This window comes from Atractosteus spatula, chromosome 25 (assembly GCF_055471065.1).
Source record: "Atractosteus spatula isolate fAtrSpa1 chromosome 25, fAtrSpa1.hap1, whole genome shotgun sequence".
Taxonomy (NCBI): Eukaryota; Metazoa; Chordata; class Actinopteri; order Semionotiformes; family Lepisosteidae; genus Atractosteus; species Atractosteus spatula.
In genome coordinates, this window is record NC_142730.1 from 5,957,787 (window position 1) to 5,977,796 (window position 20,010).

The following is a 20,010-nucleotide window of genomic DNA, read 5'->3' on the forward strand; positions in this document are numbered from 1 at the left end:
CAAACGATGTGGAATTATAGCAAACGACTTCTGGGTTGTCCCAGAAACCAAAGCTGGTCAGACGATTACAGTCTTGTCTCATGGTTATGGCTCATAACGGTTTAAATGCAGTCTAAAATACGTCAGAGAAACAGACTGGACTTCTCTTGCACAGGAATCTGCTCCTTTTAATGTTTGAAAATAAGACACCCAGCGCACAGCAGTCTGATCCGCCCCAGGTTTTACAGTGCTCTCAGTCAGACTCCCAGTGCACAGCAGCCTGATCCACTCCAGGTTTTACAGTGCTGTCAGTCAGACTCCCAGTGCACAGTGGTCTGATCCACTCCAGGTTTTACAGTGCTCTCAGACTCCCAGTACACAGCAGCCTGAGCCACTCCAGGTTTTACAGTGCTGTCGGTCAGACTCCTAGTGTGCAGCAATCTGATCCACTCCAGGTTTTAAAGTGCTGCCGATCAGACTCCCAGTGCACAGCAGTCTGATCCACTCCAGGTTTTACAGTGCTGTCAATCAGACTCCCAGTGTGCAGCAATCTGATCCACTCCAGGTTTTACAGTGCTGTCGATCAGACTCCCAGTGTGCAGCAGTCTGCTCTACAGGGTTGTTGTACAGAAGCAGCACCAGGGACTAGAGATTTGAGGCTTATCATCTTTTGAGACAAACAGACCAACTCCTACGTGCTCAGAAACACATGAAGCGCACACATGCAGACACGTGCGTGCTCACCACCACACAGACGTGCCCATCGCCATGGTGACAGCAGAGCAGGGCCAGATGCTGCTAATGGAAAGAGAGGACAGAAAGAGAACAGAGAGGAGGGAGAGAAAGAAAGGGAGGAAAGGTGGAAGAGGGAGCAGAGAGAGAAGGGCAAGGACAGAGAAATATAATCATAAGAGACACTGGGGTGAGCCAAGAGAGAGGGGAGGAAAGTACACCACAGAGTGCAATTTGGGGTGCTCACCGGATTGCCTGCGGTACGTTGAACTTGGGGGTTCCCTGTTCCACCTCCTCCTCCCGCTCCTCCTCGTCATCATGGCCCTCGTCGTCCTGGTCCGGGACGCCCAGCTCATCCTGGAACTGAGAGACAGACACACGGTGAGACAGAAAGACAGAGAGATATGGAGGGAGACTGAGGTTCACAGAGGCAGACAGAGAAAAAACGGAGCAAGACAGACAGACAGGCAGGCAGACAGGCAGACAGACACCTAAAAAGCAGCAACCCAAACTCCTACCACCACAAGGCCCTGCTGAGCCAAGAGCTGAGCCCAACAAAGAGCCCTCTGAGCCAGCTGGTCCTGAGGCTCACTGGCCCGAGCCACACCGACACCAGCCAGCCTCAGGACAGCACAGCAATATCTCACACACTGGGACACACACACAAACACAACATAAACTGGAATGCTACAGAACACTAAACAGACAATACACACTAGCCGAACACAATGACAAAGTACAGGCTCAGTGACCACAGCCTGGCCATAGAAACTGGGCGACACAGGCAGACCTGGCTGCCCAGAGAGGGCAGGCTGTGCTCCCACTACCAGCAGGGAGAAATAGACACAGGGGTACACTTCCTACTGCACTGGGACAGATACTCTGGGATTAGAGAGACATTCTTCCCTAAAGTTACAAATCTAACCCCAGAATTCCCACACCTGCCAGCATCATAATGGCTCCCAATCCTACTGGGAGAGGGCGGAGGGAACTCAGTTGGACTGGCAGCCCATATGTGATCTCCTGTCACAGCCTGGGGAACAGTGAGCCTGTCTCTCAATAATGCTCCATATATTTGTATGTGTATGTATCATGTTGTGTCTGTAATGTAAATGTCTGTAGATTTTATTTTAATTGTATACACTTTGACAACACTGATTTATTCATTGGTCATGCCAATAAAGCTTCTTGAATTCAACTGGATTTGAGAGACAGGCTGGTAGGCAGACAGAGAGAAAGAGACAGATAATCATGGCACAGAGACAAGAGACAACAGTCTGAACTGCCACTCTTGGGCAAGGTGCCCCAGTGCCCTGGGGCACACCAGCATGTCTGCTCCATTCATTTCTGCTGAGACCTTAACTGAGCTTATCAAAGCTGGATCAGACTGCTATGCACAGGAAGTCCACTGTGGCTGGGCACAGAAGTGTGGTTCACAGAAGAACGGACTGCAGAGAGACAGGAGACTCCTCTCTCTTCCCGCCTTCTCTCTCTTACCGTCTCAAACAGCTCCTCCATCAGCTCATTCACCTCCTTTTCTGTGAGCGAGAGGGAGAAGGGAGAGAGCTGGTCAGTGACTGTGCACACACCGCCTCACTGCAGACTGGCCCTACCCTGACACTGACCACTCACCACCGGGACTTCACAGAACAGGGCCTGTCAGCCCCACTGTCCCGGCTCCTCTCTCTCCTCGTCCCTCACAGTCGAGGGTGGTTCACTTCCATGACTATCTGAGAGCTCAGAAATGACAAGTACCCTATGGGAACTCTCTGGACCCTATAGCGACTGCTCCCTATAGTGTGACTCCTCGCTGCGGTAACTCTCTGGACCCTATATGACTGCTCCCTCTAGTACAGCTCCTCGCTGCGGTAACTCTCTGGACCCTATATGACTGCTCCCTCTAGTACAGCTCATCGCTGCGGTAACTCTCTGGACCCTATATGACTGCTCCCTATAGTGTGACTCCTCGCTGCGGTAACTCTCTGGACCCTATATGACTGCTCCCTCTAGTACAGCTCCTCGCTGCGGTAACTCTCTGGACCCTATATGACTGCTCCCTCTAGTACAGCTCCTCGCTGCGGTAACTCTCCGGACCCTACAGTAATCCAGCGCCTACAGTGACTGGTTTCCACAGTAACCTCTGGTCCCCGTGGCTCTGGGGTCTCCGCGGTGACTCACTCGTGATGCGGACGGCGCGGTCATTGCGGTAATCCTCCAGGTCGGGCTCGTCGATGTCATCCAGGAAGTTGTACTCGGGGTCGTCCTCATCATCCCCTTCCTCTGCAGACAGGAAGAGGGCAGAATGTCAGCACACTGCGACACCAATCCAAACGGGCTGGGGATCCCAGCGGACAGAAGGCCAGCCCCTCTCCATTCGGAAGAGCCAGTTAAGCCTAAGAAACTGCGATCGTGGGGGAGAGCACACAGGCTCCACACAAACTGTTTCTGGCTGGAAGCCACACGGCGCACAACGCTCTCACACACACGCTCAGCAAACACACAGCCTAGAGCTTGTTAACCACGGCTACTGGCTGCTGACATTTGCACAGCGCCATCAACGCGCACACGAGCAGCGAGCAGGAAAAACAAGGGCTGTAGAAAGGGATTCACAAAGGCTCTGGATTACAACACACAGAGACACCCGCGTGCGTGTGTGTCGTACCACACAGAGAAGCGCATGTGTAACTGCACACAGAGAGAGGTAGAGATGTAGAAAGAGTTCAATCATAGGGCTCAGTTCTCAGGAGAAAGAGAGTGGCAGAGATAGGAAGGTGGGCTGTTTGTCAGGCTGACAGATGGTCTATTTTTAACCCATTTGCAGGGCCCATGGTATCAGTGTGGCGTCTGGGCGGCCAGTGTGCGTTTATCTCCGTGAGAACAGACATCAGCAAACACACACACACAACCCAATCAGCCTGCAGGCACTCTACCTGTTTAATGCTTTCTCTATGTTCAGAGAGAAAGCAAAAAAAGATACAGAAGGAGAGGGGCCAATTGAGTACAGGGTCAGGAGGCGGTAAGATCTGTAGGGTACAGGGTCAGGATTCAGTAGGGTCTGCAGTGTACAGGGTCAGTAAGACACAGGGGCAGTTGGCTCAGTCAGCCATAGGGACTGATTCCCTAGACTCTCACCATCATTCTCCACCTCTGATGTCATCAGCCCGCGCAGCCAGCCCTGCCACTCGTTGTCCTCCTGCCCGCCCATCTCGTACATGTCCGGCGTGATGTCCGGCGCCCGCAGCTCGGCTTCCAGAAGCCCCAGGGGCACGTCCTTCAGGGGGCGCTTGGAACGGGTGCGGCACGCCACCAGGCTGTCACCCAGACTCTGACAGGCCAGGAAAGAGAATCAGGCACAGAGCAGAAACAGGCTGCCGGGAGGCGCTCAGGGAGACAGCGGCAGGCTGCCGGGAGGTGCTCGGGGAGACAGCGGCAGGGAGAGAGAACCACGCTTCCAGACTCCCACCACTCCTCGTGCAAAGAAGGGCCTTTTGACGTCTGGTGACGGAGGAAGGACGGGCCAGGAGGTACCTGGTAGGAGTCCATGCAGACGGGGCTCTGCGCCAGCTCCTCCTCCACGGCGTGAAGTTTCTCCATGAAGCTGAAGTCCGGCTGCTGGGGCCAGCTGGGGCCGCCGGGGGCCTTCGGAGGCGGTGGGGGCCCCATGGGCACCACCTCCACCCTCAGGTGTCTCTGCTGGTTGGGCCCTGGGGGGGACAGCCCCTGGGACAGAGCAGAGATTCAGGACGAGAGAAGAGGCACAAGGGAGGCAGAGGGGCAGTGTCAGAGAACAGTAAAGGAATTAAAGATAGATGAGGGGTCAGCACCTGTGCCAGGTGTATTCCCCATCTCCGGAGTGTCTCAGGTGTGTCACCTGTGCCGGGCGTATTCCCCATCTCCGGGGTGTCTCAGGTGTGTCACCTGTGCCGGGTGTATTCCCCATCTCCGGGGTGTCTCAGGTGTGTCACCTGTGCCGGGTGTATTCCCCATCTCCGGAGTGTCTCAGGTGTGTCACCTGTGCCGGGTGTATTCCCCATCTCCGGAGTGTCTCAGGTGTGTCACCTGTGCCGGGTGTATTCCCCATCTCCGGGGTGTCTCAGGTGTGTCACCTGTGCCGGGTGTATTCCCCATCTCCGGGGTGTCTCAGGTGTGTCACCTGTGCCGGGTGTATTCCCCATCTCCGGGGTGTCTCAGGTGTGTCACCTGTGCCGGGTGTATTCCCCATCTCCGGGGTGTCTCAGGTGTGTCACCCATGCCGGGTGTATTCCATGTGTCCAGCGTGTCACCTGTTTCAGGTGTGTTACCTGTGTTGGGCTGCTGCTCCTCTCCTCGTCTCCCTCCGAGGTGTCAAGGGGAGTCCTGGGTCGTCCCAGCCGGCTGCCCCTTGGAGAGGAAGCTGTGCTCTCCACATCGCTCTCCAGGAAGGTCTGAGACACACACAGATCATTAGAACAGTTATTAACTACTGCAGTGCAGAGAAAATGACCAGAAAAATCCATGCCACACAAGGCTTCCTCTCCAACCTCCTCTGCAGTTTCATCTTCCTCATCCTCGTCAGGGCAGTACTCTTCGTCAGAGGAGTCTTCCTCATCCAGTGGGATGTCAACAAACTGTGGAGGCTGGAGAGACAGGCAGACTGCATGTAAACCCACAGTGGCACAACCAGGCAGACACAGCACCGCTGCATGTACTGTGTGTCTGCGCATGTGTGTGTGTGTATAGAGGCTGTGCGACTGTGTGTCTGCGACTGTGTGTGTATAGAGGCTGTGCGACCGTGTGTGTGAACAGAGGCTGTGTGATTGTGTGTCTGTGTTTGTGAATAGTGGCTGTGCGACTGTCTGTGTGTGAACAGAGGCTGTGCGACTGTGTGTCTGCGACTGTGTGTGTATAGAGGCTGTGCGACTGTGTGTCTGCGACTGTGTGTGTATAGAGGCTGTGCGACTGTGTGTCTGCGACTGTGTGTGAATAGTGGCTGTGCGACTGTCTGTGTGTGAACAGAGGCTGTGCGACTGTGTGTCTGCGACTGTGTGTGTATAGAGGCTGTGCGACTGTGTGCCTGCGTGTGTGTGTGTGTGTGTATAGAGGCTGTGCGACTGTGTGCCTGCGTGTGTGTATAGAGGCTGTGTGTCTGCGTGTGCGTGTGTATAGAGGTGTGTGTCTGTGGAGGGTACAGCACTGCTCTGTGCTAAAGCACTCTATCGTTCACCTTCACCTCTTTTGCCTTCTTGATGGGGGAGATGTTCCAGGTAGGAATGACCTGCAAGACATACCAGTGTCAGTTCTCTCAGCAGGACATTAACACACAGACCCGGCCCATTTCAGTCCAGCACACAGGTGCCGTTAACACAGACCTGGCCCATTTCAGTCCAACACACAGGTGCCGTTAACACAGACCCGGCCCATTTCAGTCCAACACACAGGTGCAGTGGCACTCGAGTGACATCTCTTTACTGGTCTTATAAACAGAACTCGAAGAGTTAATCACTGCATTTCTAATGAATGTCAAAGACCTGTTTCATTTAAAAAAAAAAACAGTGCATCCTTTTCATATAGGTGTAACCAAAAATTACTAAAAAAACTAATAATTACAATGACTAAAAATGCTTCATTTTTGAAAGTGAGAACAAATTAATGCAAGCTAGAAATCTAATACTCACCACGCCCTTCTCCACCACCTCTTTCAGCTTAGACCGGGTCATCTTGGGCTCCTGGAGAGAGAGGGAGTTTATCCAGAGGAGCTCCTCCCAGCAGGGCTGCTCACAAAGTCAAGCCATGTGTGAGGGCGCTGATCTTGACCCCACCCCACTTCACACGGGCTCCCCGGGCCCCCAGTCCGATCAGCAGCTCGGAGCCGCGACGGCAGGAAGTGATGTAAGCACACCGTACTCACAAACATGGGCATGTCCTGCGTCTCGCTGATGGCGGCTTTCATCATGGCCACGACGTGCTCGTTGGTGATCACTTCCTGTGGGGGGGTCAAGAGGGCACGGGGATGGGTATCAGTGCAACTGGAAGAGGCCTGCCTGCTCATCGGCGAAGGGATCGGGTTCGATCAGAACACAGGGACCCGCCTGTGACGCACTAAGAACCCGCAGCAGCCCTGCAGCCACACCGCTGCCAGGCGCAGTGCTTTAGAAGGACCAGTCACAGTCAAGCCCCGGGCTTATCACTGTCCGGACGAGGGTCTGAGAGTGCAGCCCACAAACACACACACACACACACACACACACACACACACACACGTCAATGTATGCACACGCACATGATCACGCACACACACAAATGATCACGCAGACACACAAGCCCTTGATCGCACACACACGCAGGCACGCACATGCATATGATCACACGCACACAAACAAGATCACACGCATGCAGGCACGCATGATCAAACACACATGATCACACACACGCGCACGCGTGCGATCGCATGCACACGCAGGCACGCACACATGATCACACACACTCACGCTGAATTCACCTGTTGTCCCGGAGACTCTTGCTCCAATGAGAAAGCTCAGGGGTCAGAGAAAGGACCGATATCCGGCCGCTGTTTATACGGAAAACAGCTATAAAAGAGCCCATTTAGCCCTGTGCTCACGCACCTGGACAGGTAACACAGCCCTCACACACGCACACACACACCCTGACGTCAGCGTGGCACGATTTTTCCACCAGCGTGGCAGTGTTTGCACTCACGCCACAGCTGTTTGCTCTGCCTGGCCCTGATCGCACCCCCCTCACCCTCACTCGCAAGGCGACACGTTAGCAGTGAGATCACCACAGCTGTGTCCCAGCAGCTCAGTCCCAGGGTAGCAGAAGCAGCACTAGAAGCAGCTACACTTTAGCACAAGCAGAGTCCTCATTAGCAATAACAAGGGCAGCAGTAACAGCAGCATTAGTAACAGCTGCAGCAGCAGCTGTATCATCAGTAAAATAGCAGTAGCAATACTAGTGTCAGTGACTTTAGCACTAGATGTAGAAGTGTCAGTAGCAGGGGCAGTGTCAGCAGCTGTATCGGTGTCAGTAACAGGGCCTGTAGCTGTAGGCGCGTCACTGTCAGTAGCTGTAGCAGTAGTAAAGTCAGTAGTTGTGTCAACGTCAGTAGCTCTGTCAGTGCCACTGTCTGTAGCTGTGTCAGTAGCTGTAGTAATGTCAGTAGTTGTGTCAGCGTCAGTAGCTGTGTCAGTGTCACTGTCAGTAGATGTGTCGGTGTCGCCGCCTGTAGTTGTAGCAGCGTCAGCGTCAGTAGCTGTGTCAGTGTCGCCGCCTGTAGTTGTAGCAGTGTCAGCGTCAGTAGCTGTGTCGGTGTCGCCGCCTGTAGTTGTAGCAGTGTCAGCGTCAGTAGCTGTGTCAGTGTCGCCGCCTGTAGTTGTAGCAGCGTCAGCGTCAGTAGCTCTGTCAGTGTCGCCGCCTGTAGTTGTAGCAGTGTCAGCGTCAGTAGCTGTGTCAGTGTCGCCGCCTGTAGTTGTAGCAGTGTCAGCGTCAGTAGCTGTGTCAGTGTCGCCGCCTGTAGTTGTAGCAGTGTCAGCGTCAGTAGCTGTCAGTGTCGCCGCCTGTAGTTGTAGCAGCGTCAGCGTCAGTAGCTGTCAGTGTCGCCGCCTGTAGTTGTAGCAGTGTCAGCGTCAGTAGCTGTGTCAGTGTCGCCGCCTGTAGTTGTAGCAGCGTCAGCGTCAGTAGCTGTCAGTGTCGCCGCCTGTAGTTGTAGCAGCGTCAGCGTCAGTAGCTGTCAGTGTCGCCGCCTGTAGTTGTAGCAGCGTCAGCGTCAGTAGCTGTGTCAGTGTCGCCGCCTGTAGTTGTAGCAGCGTCAGCGTCAGTAGCTGTGTCAGTGTCGCCGCCTGTAGTTGTAGCAGCGTCAGCGTCAGTAGCTGTGTCAGTGTCGCCGCCTGTAGTTGTAGCAGCGTCAGCGTCAATAGCTGTGTCAGTGTCGCCGCCTGTAGTTGTAGCAGCGTCAGCGTCAGTAGCTGTGTCAGTGTCGCCGCCTGTAGTTGTAGCAGCATCAGTAGCTGTGTCAGTGTCGCCGCCTGTAGTTGTAGCAGCGTCAGCGTCAGTAGCTGTGTCAGTGTCGCCGCCTGTAGTTGTAGCAGCGTCAGCGTCAGTAGCTGTGTCAGTGTCGCCGCCTGTAGTTGTAGCAGCATCAGCGTCAGTAGCTGTGTCAGTGTCGCCGCCTGTAGTTGTAGCAGCGTCAGCGTCAATAGCTGTGTCAGTGTCGCCGCCTGTAGTTGTAGCAGCGTCAGCGTCAGTAGCTGTGTCAGTGTCGCCGCCTGTAGTTGTAGCAGCGTCAATAGCTGTGTCAGTGTCGCCGCCTGTAGTTGTAGCAGCGTCAGCGTCAGTAGCTGTGTCAGTGTCGCCGCCTGTAGTTGTAGCAGCATCAGCGTCAGTAGCTGTGTCAGTGTCGCCGCCTGTAGTTGTAGCAGCGTCAGCGTCAGTAGCTGTGTCAGCATCAGGACCCAGAGTGACAGCTGTGCGATTGCCATGGCAACAGCGCTCCTATGGAGGGACTCACGTGAATGATGTTGCGAACGTTGACTGTGGTCAGGTTGTGCTGCTTGGACTTGCTCTCCAGCTCCCGGTCCAGCTGTCCGTCCACCTCGAACTCACAGTCCGGGGGCACCCCTTCCCCGCCAGCCCCCCTCTTCCTCTTCACTGCGGCCTTCCGGCGCCCCCGGCGACCCCCGCCCTCCTGCTCATCTGGACAGGCAGAAGATTTTAAACAAGCTGGACTCTGACTCGCAATCCACCCTGACTCCCAATCACAAAGCCACAAAACAAGCAGGAAGTGCCCGTACCCAGAGTAATGACCAGATCAAGTTCAGTGTCCTCCTCTGCCGGTGAGGGGTGCTCTGTGGGGCTGTGGCACTGTGTGGGGTCTTCACTGGACACTGCAAGCAGACAGCACCAATGGTGAGCAATGAGAATCTCTGAGTCTCTCTCCCAGCGCAACCAGCAGCCAGGCACATCCTGTCTCCCAGCACAACCAGCAGCAGCGCAAAGCCTCTTTCCCAGTGCAACCAGCAGCCAGGCACAGCCTCTCTCCCAGTGCAACCAGCAGCCGCACACAGCCTCTCTCCCAGTGCAACCAGCAGCCAAAAACAGCCTGAATCCCAATGCAACCGGCAGCCAGGCACAGCCTCTCTCCCAGTGCAACCAGCAGCTGCACAAAGCCTCTCTCCCAGTGCAACCGGCAGCCAAACACAGCCTGAATCCCAGTGCAACCGGCAGCCAAACACAGCCTGAATCCCAGCGCAACCGGCAGCCAAACACAGCCTGAATCCCAGCGCAACCGGCAGCCAAACACAGCCTGAATCCCAGCGCAACCAGCAGCCAGGCATAACCTGAATCCCAGCGCAACCAGCAGCCAAACACAGCCTCTCTCCCAGTGCAACCAGCAGCCACGCACAGCCTGAATCCCAGTGCAACCAGCAGCCAAACACAGCCTGAATCCCAGCGCAACAAGCAGCCGCGCACAGCCTGAATCCCAGTGCAACCAGCAGCCGCGCACAGCCTGAATCCCAGCGCAACAAGCAGCCGCGCACAGCCTGAATCCCAGTGCAACCAGCAGCCAGGCACAGCCTGTCACCCAGTGCAACCAGCAGCTAGGCACAGCCTGTCACCCAGTGCAACCAGCAGCCGCGCACAGCCTCTCTCCCAGTGCAACCAGCAGCCAAACACAGTCTGTCCCAGTCACACAGCTCTCTACTCCATACCTGTTGTTTTAGGGTCCTTGTTGGGTGTCTGGCTCTGACCCTTGGACCTTGGTGACTGTCTCCTTGGTGACAAGGTTTCCAGGACAACTCCCTGGTCCTTCCCCTTGGCCATGGGTTCCAGCAGGGTTGGGCAAACCTGACTCTGCTCGGGGGTGCGGGGTGGAGTGACCTGGGGTTTAGATTGTGGTGCATTGTGGGATGTCGGAGAACTCATCCACTCCTCCTGCTTGCTAGCTTTGGACCCGATTTGGAGTCGTTCAGGAGACCCCAACTTCCTCTTCCGAGTCAAACTCATCATTAACTTTGACCTGGAAGCACATGAGAGCACTTACACTGTTGTGATCTGAATCCTGAACTATCCTGGGACTTCTCTCTGGGACACAATTCAGACAGAATCATAGCTGGCGAAGTAATAAACAGAAACGGTTTGTCCATACACTTTGATTGTGACTGGGAAAGTCTTTTCACCTTAAAACAATCCTGGAGGCACTTACGAGTACAAGAATCCCTCCCAGAAGCACACGCACAACTTTATTCTACAGAAAGGTCTGCGTAAGACTGTGTCATCAAAATGAATCTGAGTTTATCCACAACGGACAGTTCAACTGAAAAGGACAGTGAATATTAACCTCATCTGAGCACTGTGGATCTATGCAAATCATCACATTTCCCAAACATGATCCTCAGACTCCCAGTGCAGCGGTCTGACCCACTCGGGGGTTTTCAGTGTCGTCAGTCACAGTCCCAGTGCACAGCAGTGTGATACACTCCAGGTCACACTAACAGCTGCAAGGCTCTTGTACACAAACCACACCAGGACAAGGGAGATTTCAAGCTGGCGTTCATATCGAAAACAACCTGGACCAACTTCTCCATGGACATTATTTAGCAGCTGATTTTATCGAAAGCAACTTACAACTGCATCCGGACAAGATGCAGCGGGATCTTCTTCATCAACAGAATGTAAAGCCCAGACGTGTGTATCATGAGTCTGACTGACCACAGTGCAAAACCCGGAGTGGAGCACACTGCTATACACTGGGAGTCTGACAATACTGTAAAGCCTGCAGTGGAGCAGGCTACAACAGAGAAGTAAGGTGTCCATAGCTTCATACACCAGAGCATTTGATATATTTGCAATACTAAATGAAAACACAAAACTGCAATCCGAACAACAGAAGGGCCGGTACCGTTCGCTGCAGAGTTAATGGCTTACATTTGCTTTGGTGCTGTATTAAGTAGTGTTCACTGACCGTTATCAATTTAACAATAACAACCACGATTATAATTCCTCCATTCACCAGCTCACTGTGCGCCACTCTTTCCTATCAGTACCCGTCAGGCGCTCCGGACTGCCGCCTCTCATCGCGTTCCAAGTTCGACTTCGGGTCTCGTTCGCGGCCTGGTTCCGCCCGAAAGTCTGCCCCGCCCCTCCTCGGTTCTGATTGTATCCTCTCTTGGCGCACTGAAATTCTGCGACACTCCGTGCACGCTTCCCTCCATCAAAACACAAGCATAAACCGATTCAAATAGTCAACTTCCGGGTGCTGCACCGAAAGCCTTCCCCCTCCCCCCCCTCCCCGCACCTTCACCACTTCCGCTTCCGTTTCCCGATAAACAAAAAGCACGGAGTAAACTGTTCCGAAGCTTTCTACGACTAGAATCATTACTGGTCTAGCTTTCGAAGACTCCTCAGAATATTTTCAGCTATTGTTTGATGACAGTGTTTAATGTGTACGTGTTGGGAGGCATGTTCGTTTTATTATGTTTACAAACAAAAAACAGATATAGACGTTTACAATGACTGAACCTCCCGAGAATTTATCATTTGCTTCTGCCCCCGTATTGAACTGACCCGTGCAAGCTGAGTGTACCTACATACATAAACTGGAAACAGGAAATATTGCAAAGGTTTGCAAATCAAGAAATTGAGTACAATGGACCATATGGAGCCCTGCTCCTTTGATGGCAGCAATACAGCCTTGAGATAAACATCTGCACAGGTCTCAGAGGCTCAGCAGGTTGGGTCTAATCAGGACTGGGCTGGAAGACCACTGAGGAAAATGAGGTTAATTAGGTAAGTGGTGTGTGTGGAGCAGTAGGGTGAGCTGTTCCCTCTGATATTCAGTTCTCGATATAATAGGGTGACCATATTTTGGTTTTCATGAAAGAGAACAGGGGGATAATCGACACTCGACACATGCCTCCAGAGTAACGAATCCTTATTACTTTTTCTCATCAAAAAATCAGTTTAAACTCTCTAGTTTTTATTAAACTTCTTAGTGAACTTTTAAACAGTTGCTATTTCTCTTCCATAACGGCAAACAAGGAAAAAACATATAGCCCTATTTTAAATTGAACGTTTTTTTTCCATTTTAATACAACAAAAGTCTTAACGTCTGAGGAAAAAATGAAGACATCACAACTTAGGAGAAGTCCTCATTGGTGGCAAAAATTATCAATTTTAATTAAACATTTTGAAATATGAAACAAGTGAAACATTGTTGTTTCTCATGGCCATAAAAACAGCCCCACACGCACACAGAATCCCTTTTCAAGCTGCGCTGCATGTAAATTCAAAACATCTACCGGTAATGCATGGAACGAGCGAAAATCTGTACTGTAGGCCTGTGTTTGTTTACACAGTCCGAGTAACGAGCAAAACAAAATCCCGGACAATTTCTGGAATTTTATAAATCCCGATTGGACCAATATTTTAGGTCTCAGAAAGAGGACGTGTCTGGGAAAAAGAAGACGTCTGGTCATCCTACAATATAATGTCCCATAGAGTGTCCACTGAAACTGTGTAGGAGGTTCCAGCCTTTGGATGAGAGAACTTTAATCCTGCCTGTTTGGAGTTAAAGAGTGATCCCAGCACACTATTAGTGACAGTAGGTTACCTGGTGCATCCTTAGTAATAAAGTAATAAAATACATTTACCTGCTTAAATGTGCTGTCCTGACTACTGGTCACTACAGACCCCAGGACACTGTCAGTAAGAGTGGGGTGTTGACCCTGGTGTCCTGACTACTGGTCACTACAGACCCCAGGACACTGCCAGTAAGAGTGGGGTGTTGACCCTGGTGTCCTGACTACTGGTCACTACAGACCCCAGGACACTGTCAGTAAGAGTGGGGTGTTGACCCTGGTGTCCTGACTACTGGTCACTACAGACCCCAGGACACTATATATATATATTTGCTTTGTGGATTTAGACATGGATACATCTCCTAGCACTGCCATTCACACTCACTGAGCACACTGAACACCTTCTCATTCCAACACCCGCTCCCCAGCTCAACACCAAAACAGGTCAAAAACAGACAATGCATAAGGAAAAATAATGGTATTCATTTATTGCGTGCTGTAGTGAAATAATGCAAACACAGCAATTCCTCACACAAAGGGATTCGGACCCAGGTGCTACGAGCCCTATGGGAGCTGCCCCCACGTGCGGTGGGAACGCGGCGACGCTGCAGGGGCTTCTGGGTAATGGAGTTTTTCTTCCGATCTCCGAGGCCCAGGGTGAGAGGCGCATGCGCAGACCGGGTCGTCTCTTAATGAGGTAATAAAATACTTATTCTGATCCAGAATAGAAATATCCTCCCCAAGAGCTGAAAGCATTTATAAAACGTTAAACAAAAGACACCCCAGGAACTGGCACATTTTAACCCAACCTTAGGAAGCCTGGGCTGTATAGGACCACAGACAGACCCATTGAGACCGACCGCGGCTGCCTCTCTGGGATCGGTGTGAAAAAGGCGTGTTACTCAAATAACATCCTTTATTATATTTTTTTTGTATACATTCCCTATGGCAGCGTGAATATTCTCACACGCCCGGGCCGCCAATTCGAGGCAACGCCATGCAGCGAGTGGCTCGGTCAGTTCAGGCGTCAGGTCTTGCGAGTCACGGCCGGCCGCTGGGCCTCAGTCCGCCCGGAGCGCCGCTCCCTGCGGGATGGGGAGACAGCCGCTCCCGGCGCGCCTTCAGGAAGCAGGGGCCCGGCCGGAGCCGGCGCAGGTCGGCCAGGCGCTTCTTCAGGAGGCGCTGGAGCCTCGTCTTCTCCCCCGTCTCCGCGCCCTGCTCCTCACGGGCGCTGTCCCGGGGCTCGGCGGAGACCGGGCACGCCGGGGGCGGAGGCGCAGGGCGCCCGGGGCCGGTGCGAGCCCCGGTGTCGCGGCAGGGAGGCCGCCGGCGGCTCTCGGCGAGGGGCGAGGACAGGCGCCGGGGGAGGGGGGACGGAGAGGCACTCCCCCGCCGGAGACCGAGCGACGCGTCGTCGAAGAAGAGCGACTCGTTCCGGTGGATACACGGGCTCTCGCCCAGGGCGAGGAACCCGTAGGGGGTGGTGATTTTGGGGAGGTGGGGGAGCGACATGGCTGCCCGGGTCACCGGGTCCGCGGACAGGTCGGGCTCGCCTCCGGGGCCGAGGGGAGACGGCGGCGCCGGCCGGCGGCGGTTGGGCTGCGAGCCGGGCTCGGAAGGGACCCCGCTCAGGCTGTGCCGGCGGGGGCTGCCGATGTCCCGCCAGGCCCCGCCACCCGTGACGGAGCAGGCGGACAGCTTCCGTGTCGTCCGGGAGCTGGATACCCCCAGAGGCGGAATGGTGAACTGGGGGATGCGGTCCGGGGTCACCACGATGTCCCGCAGCGAGACGCGTCTCTTCCTCGCCCGGGTCGGGGAGTCCAGACCGGCAGGCGGCCGCGACGCGAGGACATTGAAGTGCAAGACGACCAAAGACGTTTGGCGGATTTTCAAGGGCGTCAGGACCGGCATCATCTCACAGGGAGAACTGGGTCTTCAAGGACAGAAAACACCGGTTTTCTCGGAAGAACTCAGAGGAGGAGGAGGAGGAGGAGAGGGCGCCCGGTCTCCTGCTGTCTCTGATCATGACCGTAACTCCAAAACAGACATCAAATCACAACACTGTAAACGTCGCCAAACCGCAGAACCCATCTGCTCGTGAGAAGGTTTAAGTTCCTTGAGACGGAAGAGCTGCTTCTTCTTGGTCAGGTGTAGATGAGTTTGACCGGAGCGGTTTTCTAACACAGGCGTCTCCGCCTCGGCTCTGTGCGACCTGTACCACCGCACCGGCGCTGCTCGGGACCGGACGGACCGGTATATATAGCCCCTGGGTGACGTTTCTCTCCGGGGAAACCGGGCAGCTCCGCCTACTGGGCTTGGCGCCGCTGTCTCGCCTGGCTCTGGGGACTGGGGCGCCGGTAGACCTACAGGTAGCCCTAACTTCGCCTGTTACTGAGGACTGGAGGCCCTCGCCGTTCTCTTCCACTCGTGTGCTCCGACGGTCCTGAAAGCGGGGGCGTCCCGGTGCACAGCGGGCACATTCTGTGTGGAGTTCGCATGCTCTGTGCCGTCCGCCTAACCGTGTGCTTCCCCCCCACAAACAAACCGCCCGACTGATCACAATGCAGCAGCCCCTGCGAATCACGTGGCTCTGCAGCTGAAAGAGTCTTTTACCGGGACGCGACTTTAAAGCGATGTTTTAACGATGGTATTTTACTCATGGAAACGTGTAAATGGATTGTTTAGTGAAGCACTTTATCCACGAATACAAACGGGAGGGGTTCACCGCAGTGTTTCTCGACGAATTAGGGTCTGGGACAAAATCTCTCAAAATGTTAAATGGGAAAATAGCTTTAGAAGTATGAAAATAAACATCTCTGCTATCATGTATTATGCAATGTAACAAGTTCTGTAAAGCCCTTAAGTCTGCCCTGTTCTAGTACTGTTCTTAAATATCTCCCACAGACACAGTTATCTCATGTTTTCATTAAAACATCTTTTTTTCTAAACCCAATAATAGATAAAAAGCCCTAAACAGCTTGATGTCTCTGATTAGATCATTTAAGCTCATTATTAAATTAATCTGTCTACTGTCTGTATTGAAATTTACTAGGATTTCATCTTTAAGGTCTTCTAAGATAGTAAATAAAACCTACAAAACAAATAGTGTAATTCCTCGTGGCTCGGACTCCGGACGTCACCCGCCTCCTGAAATAGTTCCGGTCTCTGATTGGACCAGAATATTTTAGTATTACCCAATCAGCGCGTAGATGTAACGAAGTCTCCACCCTCCTCTCGAGTCGACGCCTGCGCACTCCGACGGCAGTCGTGAGGGAGGGTTTTACCTCTTGCGCCTGCGCGTGGTTAGTCTTTGCATTTCCTGTCGCGAAGCGCTGTGATCAAGGTAAGATTGTAGCCGGTCTTAGGATTTTTTTAATTTTGAGTTAAACGTTTTATTAAAATCAGAGTAACTGTGCTTTCGTGCGGGCGTGGTGTAATTAAACTAGGATGCTTAGCTGAGCTAACAGCGGGCGCGAAAGTGCTTTTAGGTGCGGGCGATTGAAACCTCGCTTTTAGTCCACGTAAGCGTTATGAGCTAGCAGGGTCCTTTTCCTCAAGCGTCTGTGTCCCCGCTCCGGACTGGAGGGGGTTTGTGAATGCACGCCACTTCTGCGGCGGTGAGCGAGGTAAACTTCCAGCTGCCGCTGCGGGTTGCGTGTCAGCCGAGCGGAGCGGCGCCAGTCGCTTGTACACGTCAGCGCTGACCCTGCGGAGCGAGAGCGACCGTCTCCCAGGCCGAGCCGGAGCACAGCTGGCCCCTGCTCCGTCCACTGCTCAGTGGTTGTGTTTACTTAAGTCTTATATAGGTAAAATAGCACATTTGGCGTCTGGGGGCTGTTTCATTTTCCACGTATGTCTTAAGTAAGCCTTTATATATTCACTCTTTAGTTTTCCAAAGGGGTATTTTCTCACGTTTGTTTTTTCCGTGCTTTTATTAATTTAAGCCTGTATGTTAAGGGTTAATTCTGCTGCAGTCGCCTCAATAACGTCTTATTAACTATATATAGTTAATAGGAGTGTAGCTCCTAGTGTAACTGGGCTGTTCTACTGGACTGGGACTGTAGCTCCTAGTGTAACAGGACTGTTCTACTGCACTGGGACTGTAGCTCCTATTGTAACAGGACTGTTCTACTGCACTGGGACTGTAGCTCCTATTGTAACAGGGCTGTTCTACTGCACTGGGACTGTAGCTCCTAATGTAACTGGGCTGTTCTACTGGACTGGGACTGTAGCCCCTACTGCAACATGTCTTACGTCCTGTTCAATATGCAATTCTCTCCTTTCTCCAGATGAGGGTGCTGTGGCTGTGTGCTGTGCTGGCTGTGGTGGTGCTGGTCCGGGGAGAGGAGGGGGCCCGTCTCCTGGCGTCCAAGTCTCTGTTGAATCGCTACGCGGTGGAGGGCAGAGACCTGACCCTGCAGTACAACATCTACAACGTGGGCACCAGGTACTGTGGGTGGGGGGGGTGGCGCTCTGTGGTGTGGGCTGGTGCTCCGTGCTGCACGGTGTCGCCATCTAGAGTTCAGTGCGGTGTGCTGCACTGCTGCACTGCGGACTGGTCACTAGGAAGATGCTCCGGTCTATTAGAACCAGAAGCCGCTGGTACCTGTGGTACGAGTCGAGTGTCTGCAGCGCCAGGGAATCTGACTCTGAGCTCTCAACACCCTCAGCTCACCTGAGCCTCTCTTCCTCTCTGCCCCTCCTCCCACCTCAGCGCTGCCCTGGAGGTGGAGCTGTCGGACGACTCCTTTCCCCCGGAGGATTTTGGGATCGTGTCCGGAATGCTGAATGTGAAATGGGACCGGATCGCGCCGTATCCTTGACGCAGGATTGTCTTGGGGTTCTTGGGGAAGGGGGGGGTGTGGGTTCCTGTGGGATCGATGTTACAGCGGAGGGTCTCCTGCCTCTGTGGGTTTTGTCCCTGGCTAGAGCTGGGTCGCTCTGCTCCCCGGTCCGTCGGTTTGGCCCTTGACCAGCTGTCTCTCAGCGCCAGCAATGTGTCTCACACTGTGGTGTTGCGCCCCCTGAAGGCCGGCTACTTCAACTTCACCTCTGCCACCGTTAGCTACCTGGCGCAGGAGGGCAGCCAAGTTGTGGTAAGGGAACTTTAACCTTTGACCCCAGATCAGCTGTGGGGCCCCTGTTCTGACCTTTAACCTGTGACCCCTTTGATGGTGGCACCCTTTCTGGTGATGCTCATTTGACCTCTAACCTGTAAGCCCTTTGCAACAGCGAGGCTCCATCCTGCCATGACCTGCCCCTTTAAACTTTGACCTTTCTGTAATGGGTCCCCGCTCTGCCACCTTAAGAATGTAGGAGTGACCCTCAGCTTCTCAACACGCCCCGCTGGGGGCCACTTCCTTCCGGGAAGAGTGTGGGCTGTGGAATGTTTTCGCAGTTAACGAGCGGACCTGGCCAGCACTAATGAGGACTCGTCTTTGTCTGTCCACAGGTGGGGTACACCAGCGCCCCAGGACAGGGGGGAATTCTGGCCCAGAGAGAGTTCGACCGACGTTTCTCCCCTCACTACGTAAGTGTCTGGACCGCGGGGAGAGGGTGGGGGACCCGACTGGGGCGGACGGAGGGCACCCCGAGACCCTGTAGGACAGCCCCAGACTGACGGAGACAGACTCACCTGGTGGGGTGGGGGGGGTTCATCACACGGGTCTCAGTGAAGCTCATCCGCTGACCGAGCGCCCCTCCCCCCTCTCTCGTCCCTCTGCCTCCTCGCAGCTGGACTGGGCCGCCTTCGGGGTCATGACCCTGCCCTCCATCGGCATCCCGCTGCTGCTGTGGTACTCCAGCAAGAGGAAGTACGACACGCCCAAGACCAAGAAGAACTGAGCGCCACTGCCCCCTGCGGGCTGGAGGACTGTACTGCCCGAGGGCGCAGCAGGGGACTGGGGGGGGTGGGCTGGGGTGGGGGGGTTTAACAATGGGTGTCGCTCCTCTCTCCTGGTGCTGGCGAAGCCACAGCTCCTGCTTCATTGCACTAATTAATCCCGGGATTGGATTCAATTATGCTAATTGGCTCCACAAAGTCACCTTGCCCTCAGGGTGGGGTGAGGGGGGTCCGTGCAGCACTGGGACAGGGGAGCACTGCAGACTGGGGTTTAGGGGGGTCAATCACTCGACCTGTCCAGAGCAGGGGGGGGGGGATGTGAATGCTTGAGCTGGTGGGGGTCTGTGGGGTTGTTAAAAGATGGTTTAACTGGGGAGGGCACCCCAGTCCTGCTCGGATCAAACCAGGAATCCCTCCCGTCTCAGCGGACAGCGCTGGGACTCTCTCCGGCGCCGTCTTCCAAAGATCAGCTGGTCAGCAGCGCCGGGCTCTCCTCCACCTTCGTGTATTCCACAGCTGTCACAGACTCGTTAAGTACGGGGTGACCCGTCGTTAAGAGTGGGGGTGGAAGTGAACAGAGGGCGGCGGTTGTCCGTGTAGACCCAAGTCTGGGGCGCCGTGCTGCCGTCTCCCTCTCCCGTCACACTGACCGCACCAGAGGAAAGCCTTCCGGAGGGTTTTGTAATAAAACACAGTTTTCCAGAAGACTGGGTGTCACCTTTTTTTTTTTTTCCCCCACGAGGTGTCATTTGGGGGAGATTATTTCAGTGGTTCGCAGGGCTTGCAGGAGAGGCCAGAGGGCAGCCTGCTCACGCTGAGCCCCTCGGTCCGTGACTGGTCTAGTTCATTAACAGCATGACTGTGCTAGGAACAAGGGAAGGCTTA

At 54.1% G+C, this 20,010-nt stretch overlaps 3 protein-coding genes across 6 annotated transcripts in view; 1 reads left to right on the forward strand and 2 right to left on the reverse strand.

The window, feature by feature from the left end:
- The window catches only part of LOC148815227 (uncharacterized), a 29,953-nt gene extending 17,984 nt beyond the window's left edge, over positions 1-11,969 (reverse strand). For 2 of the 4 annotated variants that reach the window (XM_088905060.1, XM_088905058.1), the window contains exons 1-14: positions 11,717-11,923; positions 10,416-10,723; positions 9,498-9,590; positions 9,215-9,399; positions 6,599-6,673; positions 6,366-6,416; positions 5,921-5,965; positions 5,232-5,327; positions 5,013-5,135; positions 4,240-4,431; positions 3,844-4,036; positions 2,890-2,991; positions 2,209-2,249; positions 959-1,074 (exon numbers count right to left, since the gene is read on the reverse strand). In XM_088905060.1, the coding sequence (XP_088761186.1) occupies positions 959-1,074; positions 2,209-2,249; positions 2,890-2,991; positions 3,844-4,036; positions 4,240-4,431; positions 5,013-5,135; positions 5,232-5,327; positions 5,921-5,965; positions 6,366-6,416; positions 6,599-6,673; positions 9,215-9,399; positions 9,498-9,590; positions 10,416-10,723; positions 11,717-11,781 (1,685 nt within the window). In that variant the 5' untranslated portion in view covers positions 11,782-11,923. The other 2 variants (XM_088905061.1, XM_088905059.1) reach the window with 2 other exon arrangements.
- Positions 11,970-13,748: 1,779 nt separating this feature from the next.
- LOC148815228 (uncharacterized) lies at positions 13,749-15,524 on the reverse strand. Its single transcript, XM_088905070.1, has one exon. It carries the CDS (start codon positions 15,195-15,197, stop codon positions 14,325-14,327), a length of 873 nt encoding a protein of 290 aa, XP_088761196.1. The 5' UTR covers positions 15,198-15,524; the 3' UTR covers positions 13,749-14,324.
- A 1,034-nt stretch (positions 15,525-16,558) lies between these two features.
- Positions 16,559-19,826, forward strand: ssr2 (signal sequence receptor, beta). The gene is made up of 6 exons (XM_088905071.1): positions 16,559-16,626; positions 17,573-17,730; positions 17,998-18,096; positions 18,271-18,379; positions 18,736-18,813; positions 19,017-19,826. Exons 2-6 carry the CDS (start codon positions 17,573-17,575, stop codon positions 19,125-19,127), a joined length of 555 nt encoding a protein of 184 aa, XP_088761197.1. The 5' UTR covers positions 16,559-16,626; the 3' UTR covers positions 19,128-19,826.
- Positions 19,827-20,010: the final 184 nt, after the last annotated feature.